General features: G+C 35.8%; 2 protein-coding genes across 11 annotated transcripts; both read left to right on the top strand.

The window, feature by feature from the left end:
• Positions 1-794: 794 nt before the first annotated feature.
• On the top strand, positions 795-14,136 carry DME (HhH-GPD base excision DNA repair family protein). 4 transcript variants are annotated; one of them, XM_011025968.1, is made up of 20 exons: positions 797-932; positions 1,405-2,111; positions 2,508-4,301; positions 4,407-4,769; positions 5,594-5,684; positions 5,788-7,141; positions 7,299-7,378; positions 7,538-7,622; positions 7,714-7,805; positions 7,879-7,947; positions 8,079-8,115; positions 8,216-8,298; positions 9,083-9,514; positions 9,977-10,013; positions 10,108-10,165; positions 10,415-10,554; positions 12,974-13,039; positions 13,204-13,318; positions 13,403-13,441; positions 13,592-14,136. In XM_011025968.1, the coding sequence occupies exons 2-20, from the start codon at positions 1,556-1,558 to the stop codon at positions 13,702-13,704; spliced, it is 5,604 nt and encodes a 1,867-aa protein (XP_011024270.1). In that variant the 5' UTR covers positions 797-932; positions 1,405-1,555; the 3' UTR covers positions 13,705-14,136. The 4 variants fall into 4 exon arrangements, 3 of the variants coding, with proteins under 3 accessions (XP_011024270.1, XP_011024268.1, XP_011024269.1); XM_011025966.1 differs by having other exon boundaries at positions 1,400-2,111; XM_011025967.1 differs by having other exon boundaries at positions 1,396-2,111.
• Positions 14,137-18,788: 4,652 nt separating this feature from the next.
• LOC105125495 (Pentatricopeptide repeat (PPR) superfamily protein) lies at positions 18,789-23,655 on the top strand. Of its 7 annotated transcripts, none has more exons than XM_011025964.1 (5): positions 18,790-18,921; positions 19,011-21,537; positions 21,648-21,978; positions 22,798-22,934; positions 23,375-23,655. In XM_011025964.1, exon 2 carries the CDS (start codon positions 19,159-19,161, stop codon positions 21,442-21,444), a length of 2,286 nt encoding a protein of 761 aa, XP_011024266.1. In that variant the 5' UTR covers positions 18,790-18,921; positions 19,011-19,158; the 3' UTR covers positions 21,445-21,537; positions 21,648-21,978; positions 22,798-22,934; positions 23,375-23,655. The 7 variants fall into 7 exon arrangements, with proteins under 7 accessions (XP_011024264.1, XP_011024262.1, XP_011024266.1 ...); XM_011025965.1 differs by having other exon boundaries at positions 19,011-21,811; positions 21,898-21,974; XM_011025959.1 differs by having other exon boundaries at positions 19,011-21,811; positions 21,898-21,978.
• The last annotated feature ends 222 nt before the right edge of the window (positions 23,656-23,877 follow it).

The raw sequence follows: 23,877 nt of genomic DNA, 5'->3' as shown, positions 1-23,877 counted from the left end.
ATTACTTTCAAGTCAAAAGAGACAAGGACAAGATATGTTACTTCTAATATATATATATATATAGCATTCTAAGCAAGGCAAGTTATTTATGTAGTCCTTTTTGGAAAGGAGCACCCCCTGGCAAGCAACAACTACAAGCATACAAAAAGATAAATCATTGGCAAAAAAGGAGGAAAATCAAGGGCAAAAGAAGAGAGAAAACCCATCAAGATAAACCTGTTTCATGTGTGGTGTTGGGCAATTTCCCCATTTTATTTCATGGTAATTTGTTTTCTCTCTAAAATAAAATAGTTTACAGGGTCTCCATTTACAGATGTAATTTTGAAAATGGAAAATATTTTCAATATTAATCCAAAAATGACAAAACAAAAATAACATGTTGACCAGTTGCAAATACTGTTCTTTAATATTTTTCTTTTTTGAATAACCCTTATCCCATAAAGGCATTTCAAGACAAGATCTGGCCCATATATAATTGATAGTTTTACATTAACATAAGAGTCGACCATAATAAATAAGTAAAAAAAAATGACCATATTGCAAGATAAGAGTAACAAATCAGTAATAGTTAAATACAATAAATACATAGATAGTGACTAGTCAGTAACAGTTCACACGGGTGAAAAATCCTTTCCTAAATAGCAATGTTACAAATATGTAAAATATAGCAAGAAACAAGAGGAAAGTAATGTCAAGATTCGGATTTGCAAGCCATTGCCGAAGGTGGGGTTCGCCCGTTTTATAAAAATACAAAGATGGGGTGCCCCAGACTAGTCTATATGTTTATATAACATACGAAATAAAGCTTGTTTCTTTTCCATTCTTTTTTCTCACTTCATTTTCTCTCTCTTTCCCTCCTTACAACCTTAAAGACTGGGCATTTTCCGGCATTGACTCGTTTAAGGATTCTCAACTGACTCGGTTACAGATCGGTAAGCTCAGTGCTGTGCATGAATGTTTTGTTTACGGTTACTGTTTATTTATTATTTCTTTGACCCCCACAAGTAGAGTGATTGCATGTTTGTTCTCGCATATCACAGCAAGATTTCTTGGAGATTTTATTGAAGTTTCTATGGTACCCGTAATCTTAACCAAGGATTAAAATTCAGTTAATTTATGCAGATTTGGTCAATCTTGTTTTGAAAAAAAAAAAGTTAAATAATATATTTTTTTTTTTTTATTATATACTGTCATCATGTGTTTTTCATGTTTTACAAGAAACAGATGGATACAGGTAGTCTGAAATTTAGCTATTAAGAATTATCTGTGAAATGATATCTGTACATTTATAACATAGATTCTAATTACGGTTTCTATTAGTCTTTTCTGTGATTCTTCATGCTTGGCGTGTTAGGTAGGAATTTATTTGAGTGAAAAATGTGTTTGGGGTTTCAGGCAGGGAAGGCTCAGGCAATGCAGTAAGAAAGAAGATGGCTAAATCAATGAAATTTGATGACTCGCCGCAAACTTTAGGCACTCGAAGCCAATCGGTGGGACAGAATCACTAACTACAGCAGGGAAGCGGACGAAAAGCTAGAAACAGTTGGCAGGTTGAATGGGTTCAAGGATTAATTATGGAGAAAGATTGATTCCGAGTTCGTTCTTACCAGCAACGCCAGAGAAGCCCATTCTAACAAGATCCAATTTGATGCCAGCTGACGGGCAAGGGAACCTACAGGGCAGAACGAATTGGCAACTGGCTGGATTTGTCGATGGATGTGTGCAAGATGTGTCGAATTACAGCAGAGCGGCCCAACATACTGACCAGACTGATCAACTGTTTAGAAATGGCGGGGATAATATTAGAAATGCAGGTTTGGAAGAGGTGAAAAGAATGAGCAATACTCCACGCGATTATATCGAGAGTCAAACTGGAGGTCTGGGCAGTGGTTTACTAGCAAATATTTTGGACCATTCAAATATATCTACAATTACCTCTCCAATGGCACCTCCTGGTATAAGCACAAGCATGGTTTGGAGGCCTTCGTTTCCCAACTTGCATCCCCAAATCAACAATTACAGAGAAGCCAATTTGTTGCTCGGAAACCAAACTCACTGCGCAGGCTCACGGCATTTGGGTAGCAACTATTTCTCATCCCAGGAACCCAATTGTAAGTGATCATACCGGTCCTTTATTTTAAGATATTTTGTTCTAAGAGACTGCTGTTAACGTGGGACCTGCTCATTCCATTCTCATGTCATATGGCATCGAATCAATTTGACATAGCGTAGTTCAATGCAGAACGTCAATTAGCATGAGATTTCAATATTATTTATACAGAAGAAAGACAATTACCATGTACTTGATATAAGCAAAGGAATTTGAGCATTCTACAGATTAAATGACAGTTCTGCCATGGTTTCAAGAATCAAAACATATTAGGAAGATAGAAAACAAGAGACATGGATGAAAAATATATAGCTTTCATTCTCCCATTACCCGCATTTTTGTTTAAGCCTTCTTTTTTGTCAAAATCTCATTCTAGATGATTCTTTACTTTATGCAGATGAACCTATGATGCCTTGCCCTCATAACTATGATCTAAACTTTCCACCAAGAATGGAAGCTGATGCAGCCTCATATTTTACCACCTCTTTTAAATTGGCCACGGTAGTACCGGATCAGTGCAAGAGATTGGAGAGTAGGCTTTCTGCAACAGCAAGTCCCTCGCAAGAAAAAAGCTCAAGTGGGGAAAAGGAGAAAACTGATTTAACCATATTCAAAGAGTGTGAAGCCGATCGACATAATTCAAAGGAGCTCTCATGTAACATTACAGATTCATCATCTGCTGTCATATCTACAACATTTGAGGAAGTAAAAGATCTAGCGACAGCAAATGCACAAGGCATCGACCTTAATAGAACACCACAGCAGAAACCTCAAAAGAGAAGAAAGCATAGGCCCAAGGTGATTGTGGAAGGCAAGCAGAAAAGGACTCCCAAGGCTGAAACCACAAAAATTACTGATCCCAAGGAGAAGCCAATTGAAAAGAGGAAGTATGTTCGCAAGGCTTTGAAAGAGCCAGCAACTCAACCTACAGAATCTACCGTAGGTACTGCACCTCCCAGCTCTGCAAAGTGGAAGCATGTGCGCAAGAAGGCCCTGAATGAATCAGTAGTTCAACACACAGATTCTATTGGAGAGACCATAAATACCCATGCTGTAAAGAGAAAGTATGTGCGCAAGAAAGACCTAAACAAATCAGCAAATCAACATGCAGACTCCACCATAGAGATTATGCAATCCAGATCAGGTGATGCAAAATCATGTAGAAGAGCATTGAGGTTTGATTTGGAAATCGCAACAGACAGAAGCTGCAGTAATGCAGTTGCTCAGCAGGACATGCTGAATAGAAAAAGAGGGACTTTAGATCTGAATGCAAGTCTTCAAGTGGCAGATTTAAGCACCACAACTTCACAGATGAGCCAACAGCATAGATTAGTGGTAGAAAACCAGCAATCAGGTGCTACAAGTAACCAGACAACTTTTATGAATCAGCCACGTGGTGACTATATATCAATTTCAGAAATACAAGAAGTGGCAGCGGAACTAACTCCAAGAAAAAACATGCACATTGAGAAATTTAACCTCAATGCGGGGGATGTGGAGAGAAGTATCCATGCACAAGAAATTGGTCGAGTTGTGTTTCCAGAAGAAGGACCAGAGTGGACAAGACAAATAACTTCTCAGAATAACCCACAATCAATACAAAAGATAACACCTTATTTAATTGAGGGCAGAGGATCCAAGAGAGGACACTTTCATATTAAGAAAACAAACCCTTGCACAGCATATCCAGTGGGCTCATTGATTGATGGATATGACCAAAATGACAGCATTCCAGGTTCTGGATGTTCAGAGACCCAGAAAAGAAAGAAAACAGAGGATGGAATTCAAATAAACACACACAGCATATCTTCTTTTGTTTCAGAAGTTAAATATCCTGGTGAGTGGTATGTTCACTATATGGCTCTGCAGAACCTTCCAAAGCAATGTATTTCACCTCAACCATATTTATGCCAAGAAATGCTGGGAGAGACCAATGGATCGACTCATGTCCAAAAGTCCCCCTGCCCCACCACTATAGAAACTTCTCACAGGCTTTCACAAACGTCTCTCAAAACAAGCCATGCATCGGATAACCAACTTCAACCCAAAACTTGCAACGCTGAAATGTCAAGAATTCAGCAAATGTCTGGAGCTACTGTGCCCATATCAATTCCATCTGAAAAGGGTAAGATTCCACAAGAACCAAAGGATGACTTGAAAGTTCATCAGCAGCCATATGCAAAGAGAAGAGGTATAGCGTGTTTAATATATATTATAATGCTTTAAGGGTTCAGGTAACTTCCTAAAATGTTCTAATCACCATAACAACAGCAACCACTCTTGACATCCAATGCAGGGCGACCAGCAAAGCAGACTTTCTCCTCTACAGTAGAACAAATCATATACCAGATGGAGGGCCTCCGTCTCAATGTAGGGAGCAAGAAAATAGAAAACAAAGAGCAAAATGCACTTGTTCCTTACAAAGGAAATGACAAACTTGTTCCCTATGATGGGTTTGAAGTTGTCAAGAAACACAAGCCAAGGCCTAAAGTAGATCTTGACCCAGAGTCAGACAGAGTATGGAAACTGCTGATGGGGAAAGAAGGAAATCAAGGCCTTGAAGGAACTGACAAGGGAAAGGAGCAATGGTGGGGGGAAGAGAGAAAAGTTTTTCATGGGCGAGTTGATTCATTCATTGCAAGAATGCATCTCGTGCAAGGTACAATATCTTATACTTTTGCTCCAACATATTCAAGATTATTACTGAGTTCAACAGTAGAGAGAGAGAGCCATACATACTGTTAGTGCCTTCCAATTTGATGAAGAGTAGTTATGCTATGCTGCTTCCGCTCACAAACATACAGCTTCAAAGTTATCATAAGTGATAGAGCATTCATATTGCAGACATGTTGATCTTACATTTGAAAATGCATATGTACAAGTGTTTGATTATTTACGCATGCATGTCCTTCACAAATGAACAAAGACATTACATAGAATGTTGCAAATGCAAAAGAAGCACCATCACCCATGAAATAAAAAAAAAAAGCACAATTCAGAGAAAAGAATTATTTGATGAGGAAGAAAAAATCAACAGTAAGTTTCCCACCAATTAGCAGCTCACTCTTTTAGTGCCAGTTTTTCTTGGTAAAAAAACTTGACTTGTATAAGTATGTAGTGAAACATAATCAGGTGTTGTTATCGAGACAATATAAAAACGGATCTGCAAAAGGCACATGCTGCCTCCTTAGTACAGAAAAAATATATAAACCAGTGGACTACAATTTTGGGGAGCTTTTGAGTTGCCGAACTCACCCACTGGAAAGATTTAATTGCAGATGCTAAATTGTTCAAAATTCCATTAACACATTTACTAATGTTTTCTGGTGAGAAAACCTAGGTGCAATGAAGCCCCCAGCTCTGCAACTCACAGACAACATCCCTCAATGATATACCAAGAAAGAAAATACAATTTAATCCCCTTTCTTAGTGAACCAAATAGATAGTCACCTGCACGTATGAATGCAATAACATTCTTTGCAGGAGATAGGCGCTTTTCAAAATGGAAGGGATCAGTTGTTGATTCAGTAATAGGAGTTTTCCTAACTCAAAATGTTTCAGATCATCTGTCAAGGTAAATTTGACATTTCATCTTAATTTCAAGACCAGATAAGCCATGATAATTTATCTCAATTCATGAACTGAACAAAATCTTCAACTACTTTCCCACCTTGCAGCTCTGCCTTCATGTCTCTAGCTTCATTGTTTCCTCTGAAGTTGAGGAGCAGTGGAGCCTGTGACAGAGAAAGGACAAGCATCGTCGTTGAAGAACCAGATACCTACATTCTAAACCCAAATGATATCAAATGGAACAGCAATCCACTCTACAATCAAAGCTCCGTGACACACCATGGATCAGCAGAACCTCAGAAAGACTCTGAAACCTTGTTTATAGAAAGAGCAAGCATGGTAGAGACACAAAATCACAGCCTGGTGGAAGAATTTGTATTATCACAAGATTCTTTTGATTCCTCAACTGTCCAAGCAAATGGAGTCAGATCCTACTCGGGCTCCAACTCTGAAGCGGAAGATCCTGCTACTGGGTGTAAACATTGCATGAATGATGATTTATCTTTCATGGATCTTTTACAGATGGAGAGTCCCACCTTGCTAGGAGAATTTTATGATTGTGAGAGTGGGAGCTCACTGTTTCATAAGGAATCCAGGCATGAAAAGGAACAAGCAGAAGATATACAAAACAGGCAGCCAGAACCTGGATTGGAAAGATTAGGTAATCTGAACTGCTTTTCTACATATAATCAGCATTTCGATTATTGCAATCCACAGATGGTAGGGAAAGTGGCTCCTTGCTGTGACTACAGGTTGCTACACATGACTTCACAATCCAATGTACAGCAAGCAGAAGGCTTCAAGTTGTACAGTGAAGAAAACATATCTTCTTGGCTGTCATATTCTTCCAGATTCGGCAAAGAAAAGGCTGCAACCTGCACAAGCAAAACTGTTGCACAAGAGGCAGAAAGTGTGGGTAAGACTGCTGCCAAACAATGTGAGTTGCCAAGGTATGGACAAAGCAGCTCTCAGTCTTGCCATGAAAGACAAGTTGATGAGAGGAACAAGACCTTGCAATGGCAAAGCATGTCAGTTGGCGGACCTGTAAACCTTGCTGAAGAACTGCCTGAGAAGCAAAACAGTTACAGACAGCAAGTCTCAAGTCTCACAGGAAACATTTTTGACGTTGAGAGAATCACTTCAGTGAATAAGCAAACCCCTCTAGAAAACAATGTGGTTGACACAAATACAAAGGAGAAAGTACATCATAATAACAGGGAAAACCTCAAGGCAAATGCAAGTACCTCAAAAGCAAGAAAAGGAAAAGTGGAGGGTGAGAAAAAGGATGCATTTGACTGGGATAGTTTAAGGAAGGAGGTGCAGACAAATGGAAGAAAAGAGAGAGCCAAAGACACGATGGATTCATTGGACTATGAAGCAGTGCGAAGTGCTAGAGTCAAGGAGATTTCTGATGCGATAAAAGAAAGAGGGATGAATAACATGCTAGCAGAACGAATCCAGGTATGTTGGCATGTTTAACCTCAAGCCCTAATAACCTTTCATTCAGCTTAAAAAGGCTTTGTGAGAACTCTCTCTCTCCCCTTTTTTTTCCTGCTGGTAGATTGCATGAACTCAAGGCATCATAAAACATGTTGATAATGGGTGCACAATATTGCAGGAATTCCTCAACCGACTGGTAAGGGAACACGGAAGCATCGATTTGGAATGGTTAAGAGATGTGCCCCCTGACAAAGCAAAGTAAGTCATCCCAAATATTAGAGTTCCTGCTCATAAATATTGATAATTCCCTTGTGTCAATAAGAAACTACTCCTAGCAACATTTAAGCCAAAGAACAGCTAATAATTCATTGATAACAAAATATGTTTCCCAGTTTCTGAAATATCTGAAATTTTCAGGGATTATCTGCTAAGTATAAGGGGGTTGGGGTTGAAAAGCGTGGAGTGTGTGAGGCTCCTGACACTTCATCATCTTGCCTTTCCAGTGAGTTTCATGGCTAAACAATATATAATGTCAAATGACAAGAAATAGCAACTTTGTACAGTTCAAATGATTCAATTACCTGTTCTTCAAGGTTGACACAAATGTCGGGAGAATCGCAGTTCGACTAGGATGGGTCCCTCTCCAGCCACTGCCAGAGTCACTTCAGTTGCACCTCCTAGAACTGTAAGTATTAAATATCACAAATTGACACCAAATTTTCCTTGTTAATAAAAAATACTAACCAGATTCTCTCTAGGTACCCAATACTCGAGTCAATTCAGAAATATCTCTGGCCAAGATTGTGCAAACTAGATCAAAGAACATTGTAATCACATGATTCTTCCTTAGAGCCATTCTGTTCATTGAAAGCTGTACTTTCTATGGATAAAAATAATGGTTTTTTGTTTATTCAGATAAAATTTTGCTGATTTCTGGTTTTTTTCTATGGGGTTACAGGTATGAATTGCATTACCAGATGATCACATTTGGAAAGGTATACTCATTTGGGCATTCAATAACATATTAATTGGATTATTACTTGTAACTGTGCATTAAAAAAGCATCAATACACCCATGCTTCAATGCTTATGCAGGTTTTTTGCACAAAGAGTAGACCCAACTGTAATGCATGTCCCATGAGAGCAGAATGTAGACATTTTGCAAGTGCCTTTGCAAGGTTTGCATTTTAATCTCTGCTGTACTGCCACCAGCATGTATCAAGTGAACATTAAGATGCTAGCCATCAGAACATTTATTTTGAAATTTAAAACATTGCGAAGTTGAACATTTGCATAGTCAATCACATGAAACATAATTAGCTTGGTGATAACTTATAAACAACACAAGTACAAGAAAATATACAAGACAGTAGATGGTAGATTGGTCACTTGTAGCAATAAAAGGTAGAGAGGGGGACATTGATAGCAACTGGTCATGTTATTTTTGTTGTGGTTTGACTGATCACTTGCAGCAATAAAGTAGCCGAGGATGGAGGAAAGTTAATTGCAATTAGAAATATACAATATATGACCCAAAAGGATTTGTAGCCTCCGAGATAGTTGCACATCAGAACCACGATTTTACTTCAATTTAAGAATTAGGCAGTACTTGGGAAACGTGAAATTTGGGAAAGATGTTTGAAATAAGAGTTTTCCATTGAAGAAAATCCTGGGAAAAACATGTTGTCATCGCTTATCATACTGGGTAAGCAATGCCTTCCCATCTAGACCATAGGTATATAGAGTTTTTTACCAATGCTTTGAGGTTAAAAAATAAATAATGCCAGTCTGATCTTTGATGTACCCTAGTTATTGGAGGGAAAACAAAGTGAGAAAGTCAATGATGATAAATAATCGGTGAAAGAGGTCAACAGATAGGATAACAAGAGAAGCAATTAGCCAAGTTAAAATTCATTTTCTCAAAATCACATTTTTTGTAAATGTGAGCTCTATTTGATGCAGTGCGAGGCTTGCATTACCTGGACCAGAAGAGAGGGGTATGACAACTTCAACTGTTCCCTTTATGCCTGAAAGAAGCCCTGGCATAGGTATCAATCCCATGCAATTACCTCCCCCTGAGGACAACCCACATAAAAGACACGGGTCTGATATTGGCAGTTGCGTGCCCATTATTGAAGAGCCAGCAACACCAGATCAAGAGAGCACTGAATTAACAGAGACTGATATTGAGGATTTTGGAGAAGATCCTGATGAAATACCCACAATAAAACTGAACATGGAAGAGTTCACTGAGAATTTACAGAATTACATGCACACAAACTTGGAGCTCCAAGAAGGCGACATGTCCAAGGCCTTAGTTGCTTTGAATCCAAATGCTTCTATACCCACACCCAAATTGAAGAATGTTAGCCGTCTACGGACAGAACACCAAGTGTAAGTAAAATCAGGGCCGAAACTTGGTTTGTCCAACTTTTTAAGATTATTTATTTGTCCCTGCACCTAATAGTTTCATAAAGATAACTACCCCCGGGACACAGACACACAATTCAATTTTCATCTCTATACTTGCTCAAAACCAATCACAGAATGATTTGCTAGAAACATGCAAACAGCTCGATAAATCAAAGATAGATGAGTTCAATCTATAGAAGCTTAGTAAAAATCATCTCAATCATGTGATAAGCTGACCCAACTCTTGGCACAATGCACTTCATGCAAAAGCAGTACTTGGAAATGAGAACAGATGACCCAGGTATAAAAATAATGGCAGAAAGCATAGATTTTACACTATAAACCACATCAAAATAATTAGTATAATTTGCTGAGAGGGAGTTTGGACCCTGGATGAGGTCCTCAACAATGCATCTGACACTTTGTCTTCTTGATGTTACGCAGGTATGAACTTCCAGATTCACATCCTCTACTTGACGGGGTTAGTTTTCCTTCCGTTTTCTAAATTTTTTTCTATTCTCCTGAAACTACATGCTTAATTTAACAGCCACCAAACCACTTTATAAAACTTGCAGATGGATAGAAGAGAACCTGATGATCCTAGTCCATACCTTCTAGCTATATGGACACCAGGTAAGCACAAAACGTGTGACTTTCAATGGTTTCAACGACACCTAAAGTGAAACTCAGACTAACTATACTGTATTTATATAAACTAATTAATGTTAAGAGCTTATTGTGAAGCTTCATTTATTATAAACCTGTGATAGAAAATTAGCAACCATTCTACTTATATGATGGGACACGAAGTAGTGAATGCTCATGGCATTAGTAAAAGATGGCACTATCTTGTAGTATTAATGAGTAATATCTTATTATTAGGTGAAACTGCAAATTCTATTGAGCCACCAGACCAACAATGCCAGTCCAGAGAACCAAACAAATTGTGCGATGAGAAGACATGTTTTTCATGCAATAGTATCAGAGAAGCTAATTCACAAACAGTAAGAGGAACCCTTCTGGTGAGTTTTGTTGAAACCACAACCACAAAGCAATTTTGAACCCACTTCTCTTATTTATGTATATTCATGTATATAATTCTGCATACATAACCCGGGTTATTCATTTATATATAGAGATTATAAAATAAAGATGAGATCAAACTAATCTAGCCCAAACAAACAAGGAATTTTAGAACGAGTTAAAAAAGATAGTAAACATAAATCCATTTTGAGCTACGAATCCTTTTCTTATCTAATAAAGAAATCAAACAAACAACTAACTCCTAATGAGAAAAGAACTATAAATGTAACCTTACCAATTATTGCAGACTTTTATTTCCTATGAAAAACAACTCCTGGCTGATGTTGATTGTCAACACACCCCCCAACATCAGCTTCCGATCTCCTTTCTCTTCAGAAATTTTTATCTCATCTCCAACCTGTATCACTGCAACACCACCCCATAGTTTTGCAATTCTTTTATTGAGCTCCTCCGTTTCATAGTCTTGTTCTGCAGCCTCAATAAGATTTCTAATTTGTCCAACTCTCTTATTTACTAATAATGGTGGTTGTATCCTTGGTGAGAACCACTTTAGAAGCATGTCCCACGACCTCATTGCCTACTTTGTCCAAGGCAATCCCTATCTAACCTGCAATGACAGTTCCTCCAGTCAAAATGGCAATGTCATCAAGGTACTGGTTTTTCTGTTCCCCAAAACCAGGAGCTTTGAGGGCAGCAATCTTAAAAGCACCCCTATGCTAATTAATAACGGGAGTTGATAAAGCTTTTTGCTCAATTATTACAACTGGATATCTATCTCTAATTGCATCTTAGATCTCTTGCGTTCTTGTTGTTAAAAATCTTCTTGCTCAGTGTCTTCAGCAATTACTACAACTGGATATCCACCTCTCATTGCATCTACATTCCCTCAACGACATAGAGGCTATTATCAATGTTTTTTTGCTCTTCAAGGGTTTCAACTTCCTTCCTACTGACTTTGCTCATAGATTCACTTTATGTGTTTGCTACCCTTTCCTCATCATTATAGTCATCAGACTCGTCACAATATTCAGGACATTTTTCCTTCCCTTGCTATCTTTGTATGTGGCACTATGATCATCAATTTGTGACTCATCATAGTCAAGATTATGGTCATGGTCTCACTCCTTGTTTTGGTTACTATCATGATCACTATCACAATCACAATCCTTGTCCCAATCTCGATCTATAGTTGTTAATGTGAATGCTAATTCCTCTTCTTCTATGACAAAGGATGTTTCAGTTTCTCATTCATTCTCAACCTGCCTTTTTGAATTGAAAATAGTAGTGTTTCTCCCACTGTAGACCTTTTGTGGAGCCAATAATCTTTCTTCATGTGACCATTCTTCTTGCAGTTGTGGCATCTACCTCCTGAAATGTTTCCCTCTTTTTGATGACTTTTCACCATCTTTTCAGATTCACTACTAGTGTGCCAATTGTTGGTTCTATCCCATTGGATATGCCACTTCTACTATTATTGGTGGGGTGATTTCTCATCTGCTTACTTGACTTCAAACTGAACTTCGATATCCAGGTCTTAAACCATGGATAATTATTTTTTTCATCCTACTTTGGCCAATTATTACTTCTACTTCTAGTTTAAAATTTTCATGGCATATTGATTTTATATCATTGAAGAACTAAGGAATTGTCATGTCTCGTTGCACCATTGATAACAACTATTCTCGAGGAGTTGCAATGTAAAATAGTTCTTCTTTAAGAAGAGACTGGCAAGGATGTCTCATGCTTCTTTTAGTGTTAAGGCATTCTAAATGTTCTCCAACATATCTTCTTCAATTGTTGCCAACATTTTTCAATGTTATGGCATCACAAATGTTCTCCAACATATCTTATTCAATTGTTGCCAACTTAAATCTTCCACTTTAACAGGACACCAAAGATCTTGTCTTTGCATATAAGACATCATGCCCATAAATTGACATTTTGGTTGCTAAGTTTCATGATTCCTCTTACTATTTGAAGGTATCCCATCATTTTTGGTTACTAAGCTTCTTAATTCCTCTAACTATTTGAAGGTCTCCTATCGTGTCTGCACTATTTTGATAGCACGAAATAAGTTGACTGTAGCTTAAAAATAAGAAACCACACCGAAAAAAAAACAGTGTCAAATAATTGTTATCCAATATAAATTGTTGAAAACACAACCGTAAAGCAATTGTGAATATAATTCTGCATATATAAGATTATAAGATAAAGATAAGATCAAAATAATCTAATCTAATCTAATCTAAAAAACTAATTAAACAAAGATTCTAAACCTTGATCATTTTTTATCTAGAAAGAAATCAAACAAACAACTAAATCTTGATAAGAAAAGAACTCTACATTATAGTTAAGTATGTGTTTTACTTACTGATGTTTGTATTACCGTATATGCAGATACCTTGTAGAACAGCAATGAGAGGAAGCTTCCCACTGAATGGAACGTACTTTCAAGTGAACGAGGTAAATACCACCAAAACTGTGTAATTCAACTATTCCCTGTGAATGTCTACACCGCGGAAAGTTGACATCTGATTTGGAAACCCTTCCAATCCTATGCATGCAAGAATTTAAAGCCATTTAACTTTTCAATAAATGATTATCAAGAGATTGCAATTACCTTGCAGATGTTTGCAGATCACGAATCTAGCTTAAACCCAATTGATGTTCCAAGATCATTGATATGGAATTTGCCGAGACGAATTGTCTACTTTGGAACCTCTGTATCATCAATATTTAAAGGTACAAGATAAGATTAGTGCATTGACAGGCCAACTAAATTATAAAATAAAAGACTGGCTAACAAGACCTTGTTATTTCTGTCAGGACTTTCAACAGAAGGAATTCAGTTCTGCTTTTGGAGAGGTATCAAATGTTGTTTTCGGTAGTTAATATAATATTGACATTAGAAAGACATTATGTCAGTCATACTGGGAATTTGTTTAAATCCTAGTCTCGTATACTTGACAATTTTAGTAAGCTTGACTTTGTCAATTGGTGAAACTTTATTTTCAGGGTTTGTTTGTGTGAGGGGGTTTGACCGGAAAACAAGAGCACCCCGTCCTCTTAAAGCAAGATTACACTTTCCTGCAAGTAGGTTGGTAAAGACAAAGAACGAGAAAAAATGACAAGCAGGAGAGCAGGATGCAAAGTTTAACAGCAATAGTTCTGACCAGCAAGTCATAGCTAGCTTAGTGATGAAGAAAGATCCGTGACTAACTTTCTGTTGTCGATTCATGTGTTCTTCCTCTAACATGAGATGCATTACAAGATCCAAGCTGGGCACAAATTTCAAGTGAAGATGTACAATAGCATTGCTAATGGGGTTGAGCTGATGCTATCCCAATTACAGGATCCAAGCGCAGCTGAAAGAATTTTCCATGTGAAAATGTAGTATAGCATGGCTAGTGGAATTTAGTTGATGTCTTAGTTTTTATGATGCCTTTTTCTAGTCATGTTCAAAGCAGGGCTGTTCTTCGAAAACGAGTCAATGTGAGCAACACTTCTCCCATTCAAATTATTTCAATTCATGCTCGAAGCAGAGCTGTTTTCAAAAATTAGTGAATGGAAGCAAATCTCCCTATCCCTCGCCTGATTTTTTTCCCAAATCATGCTCAAAATTGGGCCATTATTCAATAAGTAATCGATATCAACCACCCCTCCCACGCGAAGACAATAAAAGGGTATTTATTAATTGGCCTTTCAAAAACATACAGAACTCACGAACATCCATCGATTAAGCACTTGAAGACTCAAGACACTTATATTCCTAAACAACTGGTACTCAAATTCATTCAATCAGTTAACAATGAACCTGATTTACTTGCTCAGAAAACAGAAGCAAATTATAATCCTCTGCGTTCAGCTATTCATAGCTAAGCCAGACACAGTTAATTCATTAGATTAACAGACCAATACACCTACTTCAAACAATCCATCAAATCAATCAAGAACATATCAAAAACTTGCAAGCATTCCACAAACACAAATTTCTAAGAAAAAGGCAAAACCTAAACGATATATTTGCAAACACACGCACGCACATTCAGACTTCTAAAGACACAGCACGAAGAAATCATACTCGATAGCTTAAATTAAGCTAAAACACTTAGTTCGGTCAATTTCAGCTCGGTCAGTATAATCGTTTGTTTTTCTACAACCAGATAAACACACGCTGAAGATTTTAAAAACACATAAAATCAACAACAGCGACGAGAATAAATCGTTCTACAACCAAACAAACACACGCTCAAGATTTTAAAAATACATAAAATCAACAGCAACAACGAGAATAAATCGGAACCAAAAAAAAAAAGATAAGCAGCAGCAGCAGAAATCATACTCGGTTCAAATTAAGCTAAAACACTTAGCTCGATCGATTCCAGCACCGTCAATATAATCGCTTGTTTCTCTGCAGCCAAACAGACACACGCTCAGGATTTTAAAAACCAAAAAAAAAAAATCAACAGCAGCAACGAGAATACATCGCAATCAAAATCAGATAAGAAGCAGCGGCGGCAGAAATCGTGCTCGATAATCAAAATACTGCTGGGATCAGGATTTCAAATCAATTGCGCTTAAATTCTTAGTAACGGCAACTTGTTTTCTCTGTTTTTTTCTGCAGTGACAACAAGAAGAAGAATACGTCGATCTCAAAAACAGAGAAACGAGGAATTAGGGTTTAGAATCGGAGAAATTTGAGTGAGCGATCGAGTTCGAAGATCGAATTTGCGTCCCTGTGAAATGAAAGCACGATCGTCAATCGAGACACGAAAATACTCTCTTTGAGTGAGTGGCGGAGCAGGAAAGAGAGAGGGAGTTTGTTATTTTGTATTTCCTAGAGGTGATTTGATTTCCTCGCTGTTTATTTTTTCATGTTTGCCGCCTTTTTGTTTTCGATTTCCCTCTTGTCGGGGATTTTGAAAGTTTTTGCTTTGGTTGTGGATGGGTTCTCTTGATATTTGTGAAACCGTTGTTTATAGGTCGACACGTAGTTTATAGCGTTTTTAATAGTACCCTTATTTTTAGGATTTTTAAATTTATCACTTGAAAAGGAATGGCATCAAAATCAATGGGAAATCATGATCTCTGATCAGGAAAACTATATTTGTAGTGCATATTTTAGTAAAGTGAGATTAATATGATTAGTTGCATCTATGTATAATTTAATTTGATATTTATTATGAAACTCATGTGACTATCTGATATCAAGTTAATGTGCGGATAATTAAAAAAAATAACAATAAAACACGAATGAGAAGTGAAATAAAATATAAATCCTTAAATGCGTTGCTCAGCGTGTGTACTGTGTAGTCTATTTTGACATGCTTTAAAGCAATTCATCCACAATATTATTGAAGTTTGATGGTTCAGTATGCTGAATGATGAGATTTTTTAATGCATGGATAGATGATAGTCACTTATTTGTGTTGATGATTCTTTATTTGGAGTTCAAAAATTTGATGGGCGATGATAAAAAAAACCTAGTATCTTTTAGACAAGTTTTTTCTGATGGGTTTAAAGATTATTTGGTAATAAAATTTGTAGAGTCTAGTGAAAAGTTGCAATGGATAAAAGACTGTATTACTAGAGTGTGTGTTTTTGATAAATATTGTAAGAATTTAAACATTGATATTTATAAATATAAACTGTTAATTATTTACATGTGTGATTTGGTGATATAGATAGCTTTCTATACATATTGTTTATATCAAGTGGTTAAGATATCGTTTTCTTATAGTAATTTTGACAAGATATAGATATCTTTTGCGCAATGTTAACAAGTAATGAACATTTCTCATACAATAATAATGTTTTGTGAAAACATGATAGATAAATGAAATTTTTTCATATACTTAAGAACATACAAAGATAGTCATCTATAGCTTCTAACATTACACGTAAGGAGTTATAAAATAAACAAACAAAGCATTATAACTCGGTATAAGACCTACAATGACACTTAAGAACATACAAAGATAATCATCTATACCTTCTAACATTACATGTAAGGAGTTATAAAATAAACAAACAAAACATTATAACTCGGTATAAGACCTACAATGATTGCCAATTTCAAATCCATCTAGATTTAAAATGATGCAAAGTAGGAGGGGTGATAGACATAACGGATTGTCAAACCTGCGTGTATCTCGTCTCGACACGTAGCTAGACTCAATGATACTAGGCTTGACAACTTGTCTTAATTGTACATATTCAGGTTTAGTCAATAGCTCAGTCCAAGAATATTGGGCCTAACAACTCTTAAGATCCATGTATACCAAGACTCTATACATAGTTAAACCTGATAATGTTAGGCATGATAACTTACCTGACTCGCATGTACTTGGGCTCAAAACATGGTTAAATCTAATAATATCAAGTTTAACAATTTATGTAGATTAACATGTATTTGATTCAACTCATATCTAAATCTAAATATATCATACCTAACAACTTGTTAACCTTGTCTATATCTTAGCTCAGCATGTAGCTAATCCAAAAAATACATGACATGACAAATCACCATGGTGTACGTGCGTGTGCGTGTGTGTGTGTGTATGTGAGTCTAGTATGAAACCAAGCGAGTATTTATAAACATGATTGTACTTGTATTTTCAAATAATTTTTTTTTCTAAGATATAATTTTTTTATGTTTTTGCTCATCAATCTTAAAAATTTTTTTAAAAATAAAAAATTTATTTTAATATGAAAAACACCTTGAAAAAATATTTGCAGCAACATTTTTAAACAATCCTAAATTTAACCTAACAATACAACATTTGAAAACAAACTGGATCTATATAATTTAGATTTTATATTCTGCATGTTATTGATATTTTTTTATCTTTTTAAATATACAACTAGACAGTAGGAGTGATTACTTTTTTATTTGGTTATTTTTTATAAAAAAAGTAATCAAATCAATTTAAAAAAATAGAAATTGATTTTGGTTCGATTAAGTTTTTAAGACAAAAATCAATCTGGCTTGATTTTTTCCAGTTTTTTCAATCTAGATTCGGTTTAATTTTTCTAGTTTGAGGTCTATAAAACCAAAATTAAACCGAATCAAGTTAGTTATTTTTTTTTAAAAATTTAATTAGTTTTTTTATGATTTAATTTTTTTAATTTAATTATTTTTTTTACTCACTTCTACGTTACAAGAAATAAAATATAAAAAATATGCTAATCCAAGGGGTATGTGATTTGAAATTGACTTTTCTCTTTAAAAACACATGTTACAGTGCTACATATAATAAAATAACAAAGAAAAACTTTATGCCCCCTCTTATAGAAAGTGCATAGCATGTTTTTTTTTAATCCATATAATTGTTTAGATTAATTTATATATATCTTAATTAATTTTTTTTAATTTTAAAATTAATAACAGTATAAATCTTTAATAATTCAAAAAAACTCAATAACCTAGCATGTTTTTTAACATGTTGATTGATGGTTATTTTTTTATTTATTTATTACCACACACACGGTTCAGCTACAATAACATAATATAAGCTTTTAATATAGATAATTTATATCCTCGATGCTCATTCATTTTAAATAGAGCTTCACAATACATATATTGCTAGCTCTAACAAGATCATGGTGGCATCTATCTAGTTAGCTTGATTACAGTAACCACGTGAACAAGCGCAGTATCTAGGTTCAAGATACTCTGCAAAAATAGTTTTTTTTTTTTTGCATGATAGTGTATTAAAATATTTTATTTTGTTTTTTATACTAATATAATAAAATTATATAAAAATATTAATTTAATATTTTTTAAAATTAAACATATTTTTAGATGCACGTGAAAAAAATGAATTCTCCCAATCTCAATCACCATAGCAAACGCATATTAGATTTTGGTGACCAGTTTAATGATATTTTTATTTATTTAAAAGTGTAGTTATGATTATTTTTAAAAGTATTTTTTATTTAAATATATATAAAAATAATATATATTTTTTAAAAAATTATTTTTAATATCAGTATATTAAAATAATTTAAAAATATAAAAAATAATTTAAAATATAAAATATATTTTTTATTTTTTTAAATATTTTTAAAATACAAAAATAAACCAACGCTACAACCATCGTCAATTATTATTTCGGGCTTTCCATGTATCGTGGGTGGAAATCCATTTAAGTAGAAAGAAAAAGAAACGACACCGTTCAAGACCATGACTACTTATTCCTATTCTACACCCCCTCCATGCCCATCTTCTCCATGTAAGCACGAGACAGAGAAAACAATCATTATTAACAGCTCTACTTCCAACGCCACCAGTTTCGTGCAACAACTCCGAATCCTGATTTCATGTTCCTGTCTCTACATTACTGGTAATTTCCTCCTTTCAAAGTGCTATGAATTTTTTTTTTGAATTTTATCAACTGGTTTGTGTATTTTCTTCTTCTTCTTTGTACTCTAGGAAAATAAATTGAATCAAGTTAAAAGCAACAGACTTCTTCTCCTTCCTTTTCTTCTTTACCCCATTGTCTTGGCTTTAAAATCAACTGGGCAGGAATTTTTTGGATGGGTTTTGATCATTATCACTAGCTTCTTCCATAGTTGCAGGGATGAGTGCTACTCTGCTTCCTAAACACGTGGCAGCTGTTTTGAAGCAGCAAAAGGATCCTCTCAAAGCCCTTGAAATGTTCTACAAAGTTAAAAGAGAAGATGGGTTCAATCACAGTTTGTTAACTTACAAATGCATTATCCAAAAACTTGGGTTTCACGGGAATTTCGTGGCCATGGAGAACATTCTTGCGGAGATGAGGATGGACATCGATAATAGTTTGCTCGAAGGAGTGTATATTGGAGCTATGAAAAGTTATGGAAGGAAAGGGAAGGTTCAAGAGGCTGTTGATGTGTTTGAAAGAATGGATTTTTATAACTGTGAGCCATCTGTTTTATCCTATAATGCCATTATGAATATATTGGTGGAATCTGGGTACTTCAAGCAAGCTCATAAAGTGTTTTTGAGAATGAAGAATGCGGGGATTGTTCCTGATGTTTATACATTCACTATTAGGATCAAGTCGTTCTGTAGGACGAGAAGGCCTCATTCTGCCTTAAGGCTTCTTAATAACATGGTTTCTCAAGTGTGTCAGCTTAATGCAGTTGCCTATTGTACTGTTGTTGCTGGGTTTTACGAAGAGAATTATCGAGTTGAGGCGTATGAATTGTTTAATGATATGCTCAGGATAGGCATTTTCCCTGATGTTTCTACTTTCAACAAGCTTTTACATACTCTTTGTAAAAAGGGGGAGGTCCAAGAAAGTGAAAAACTTCTCAACAAGGTGCTGAAGAAGGGTATGTGCTCAAATTTGTTTACATTTAATATTTTCATCCAAGGGCTTTGCAGAAAGGGTATGCTTAGTGGGGCTATGAGTATGTTGGATAGTGTTATCAGAGAAGGCCTAACTCCTGATGTGGTCACGTATAACACGTTAATTTGTGGATTGTGTAAAAACTATAATGTAGTAGAGGCTGAGAAGTATCTGCACAGACTGGTGAATGGTGGTTTAGAGCCCGATGGTTTCACTTACAACACTATAATTGATGGGTATTGCAAAATGGGTATGATACAAAATGCTGAGAAGATTCTTCAAGGGGCAATTTGCAAGGGATTTTTGCCTGATGAGTTCACATATTGCTCCCTAATTAACGGGTTATGCCAGAATGATGAAATTGACCGTGGCCTGGCTCTTTTCAATGCAGCATTGGGAAAAGGATTGAAGCCTACTGTCATCCTATACAACATGCTAATTAAAGGGTTGTGTCAGGAAGGACTTATCTTGCAAGCCTTGCAGATGATGAATGAGATGTCAGAAAATAGCTGCAGCCCTGATATTTGGACTTATAATTTAGTTATAAATGGACTGTGCAAGATGGGTTGTGTCTCCGATGCCAATAACCTGATGAATGATGCTATCGCCAAAGGATATGTACCTGATGTTTTTACATTTAATACGTTGATTGATGGCTACTGTAAACAGTTGAAAATGGAAACAACAATTCAGATTCTGAATAAAATGTGGAGCCATGGTGTTGCTCCTGATGTGATCACATATAACTCTCTGTTGAATGGCCTCTCCAAGGCTGTAAAGAATGAAGATTTGATGGAAACTTTCAAAACGATGGTAGAGAAAGGGTGTGTCCCTAACAAAATCACATACAATATACTCACTGAGAGCCTCTGTAAAGCTGGGAAAGTAAACGAGGCTTTGGAATTGGTTGATGAAATACTAAACAAAGGCATTACACCAGATACTGTTAGTTTTGCTACAATCATCAGCGGGTTTGCCAATAATGGGGACCTAAAAGGAGCTTACCATCTCTTTAGAAGAATGGGAGAACAATATAAGGTCTCACATACGACAGCAACGTATAACATAATGATCAATGCTTTTGCTGAGAAGCTAGATCTTCATATGGCAGAAAAGCTTTTTCTCGAGATGGGTGCTGGAGGCTGTGCCCCAGACACGTACACTTATCGTGTCATGATCGATGGCTTTTGCATAACAGGAAACACTGATTCTGGATACAAGTTTCTACTGGAAATGATTGAGAAAGGGTTCATTCCATCACTGACAACATTTGGGCGAGTGATAAATTGCCTTTGCGTGCAGCACAGTGTTCACGAAGCAGTTGATATTATCCATCTTATGGTGCACAATGGTATTGTCCCTGAGGCTGTGAATACCATATCAGAGGCAGATAAGAAGGTGGTTGCAGCGCCTAAAATAGTTGTGGAAGATTTGTTGAAGAGAAGTTGTATAACTTACTATGCTTATGAACTTCTGTCTGATGGTATTAGAGATAAAAAGATCCAAAAGCAAAAACTTCCAAATAGGCACTAACATGGTGCAGGAAGGCATTCATGTATGTTGACAGCATTTCTTCACTGGAAGTGGAAATGTGAAAGAAGTTATTTCAACAACAACAATGAAAAGGTTCTGCTGGCTCAACTTCTCTCTGCTTTGAAAATGAAAAAAATATATTTTGTATCGTTACCTCCATCCCAGCAATGTAATTTTATCATTATTATGCCGTTCTGAGGCAGGCTGGGCTAGTTGAAAAACTCAAACAAGGTTCTGGTTGGTTGTTTGTTGCCGGCTGGCAGCATTATAATTTCTGAACTATAGAAGGATCTTCACCCTAAAACTAGACAGAGGCTGCCTTTCAGTCCTGAAAGCTGCATGTACAGTATTCGATGATATGACACAGATGAAATTTTCAATTTTTTATTACAATTTTCGATTCCTTAACCATGCACTGCATGTGAGAGTCACTTTTCTTCCTTTCCCTTGCAGCCAAACAGAGCTGTGAAACCTAATTTATAGTAGATTCAAGTTTTCTCAAATCCTGGCTACTATGGTTTCTCTCAAAAGCAGGTTCTCACACTGGATTTTCCAACAATTCACTTGATTATGTTTCATTGATTTAGCTATTTTATTTCTGCTTCCTATTCACGTAAATTTGATTTAGAGGAAAACTTTAAATTTTAGCTTAAAATGTGAGTGAATAAAACATCTCTTTCAAATTTCAATGGTAGTCCTAGTTCTCTGTTTGGCTACTGGGAAAATTCAATGTGACGGAAATTGTTTGATTTTGATTCCAATCAGCACTTGATAATTGTTGGTTCAGAAAAATGGGTTATGCTAACTCTCACTTAGATTCACTCACTTCGCTAAGAAACTTCATTTATGATTAAGTAGCTTGTGCATCCTGATTTCTCTGATTTTAAATCTGATTGCATTGAAATGGAAGCAAAACTGTAAGAGCCACATGATTTTATCTTGCATCTAATAGATAGAGGGAACCTTGAAAGAGAGAAAAAAAAAAAAGTCCTTAAGTTTTTCTATTCATATGGCATTAGGTACTACACAAGATTTCAGTGACAATATTGCCACCTCATGAAACCCTGATGTCACTATGCTTGCGAAATTTGTTCATGGAGGAGAGTTTTATAGCCCTGTGACCTCATAGTGTTCATAGATACTTGCACTGCTTAGTGTTGCAGTTACTTTTGTTGTCATTTTATATGAATCTGTGAAGAATGTTGAGCTCTGTCTTCTTTTTGTTTCAGAAATCTGAAATTCGCATTTTGTTTGTTAATTGATTAATTAGTTTTCTGCCTTCTGCTATACACGTTCAGAAATGTAGAAACTTGAAAATTTAATTGATTGACTCTCAATTATTTCAATCCAAAGCCACCTAGGTTTGAGCATCGGACTGTACTGGTGAAAGGGCATGGTTGTGACCCTGATAGTGCTAATTGGAGGTGCTAAGGACATGGGTAGAGGCCGTGGAAGAGGTGGTTCAAGTGGAAAGATTGGGTGAAACAGAGGTGAGCCTTAAAATTGGAAATATGAAAAAGAAAAAACAGTGGATACTTATCATGTTACAGTCATGTTTGCAAATGGATATATTATGGGCCGGCATAGCTGTGTGTTTTTTTTTAAATGATTTATTTTGCTTATTTTTTATATTTTTAAATTATTTTAATATGTTGATATTAAAAATAAATTTTTAAATCTAAATAAAAAATATTTTAAAAAATAATTATCAACACAATAAAAAAAAGAAAAATACTACAACAAACACTGCCTATGTTGCCACCAGTTTCCAGATGCTGATGTCTAAAGTAAAATATCTTTAATCAAACCACCACTATTTTTTCTGGTCTCACGACTGATTGGTGCTACGGTCTTGTTGGTCAGCGTTTGCATCAAATTCCCAGGGAGCTTAATTCGAACTAACGCCAAACATTTTGCTTTCTGGTGACAGGTGCAAGGTGATGGTACCCAGCTGGTTGGCCTATTTTGCTTTTCGTGTGGGGGGCCTGGTTGCCCTTTTGAACCAGCTGCCTCCTCCTAGAAACCAGTTTCGAGCAGCAGCATCCAGCATGAGATGTTCTGATAATTTGAACTTTCTTAGCAGAGAATTATTTCTGTTTCAATTCCCATGTAGGTTGCAATGTCAGGGAATTATTATCAGAATTCAGAAACATATTGCTATCTTATCTAATATTTTCCCCTTTTTTGTGGGGGTGAAACGTTTTAGATGCATTTTCTTCTTATTTTGATAATTAGATCTGTTCGGATTGTCAAGCTACTTTTGAGAAAAATAAATTGATACTATAAAATTAAAAAACAAAAATGAATAAATTGGGATAATCTATTTCATAGATATAAGACTTGATAAGGATGCAAGGGCTGATTCACAGGATATCTTTTTAGATTTTTTAAAATTATATTTTTTTAAAATGTCATTTTATTTAAATAAATATT

The sequence above is a fragment of the Populus euphratica genome, unplaced genomic scaffold (assembly GCF_000495115.2).
Source record: "Populus euphratica unplaced genomic scaffold, PopEup_1.0 scaffold22.1, whole genome shotgun sequence".
Taxonomy (NCBI): Eukaryota; Viridiplantae; Streptophyta; class Magnoliopsida; order Malpighiales; family Salicaceae; genus Populus; species Populus euphratica.
The sequence above is the reverse complement of the archived record's forward strand: the minus strand, read 5'-3'. Positions and strand labels throughout refer to the sequence as shown.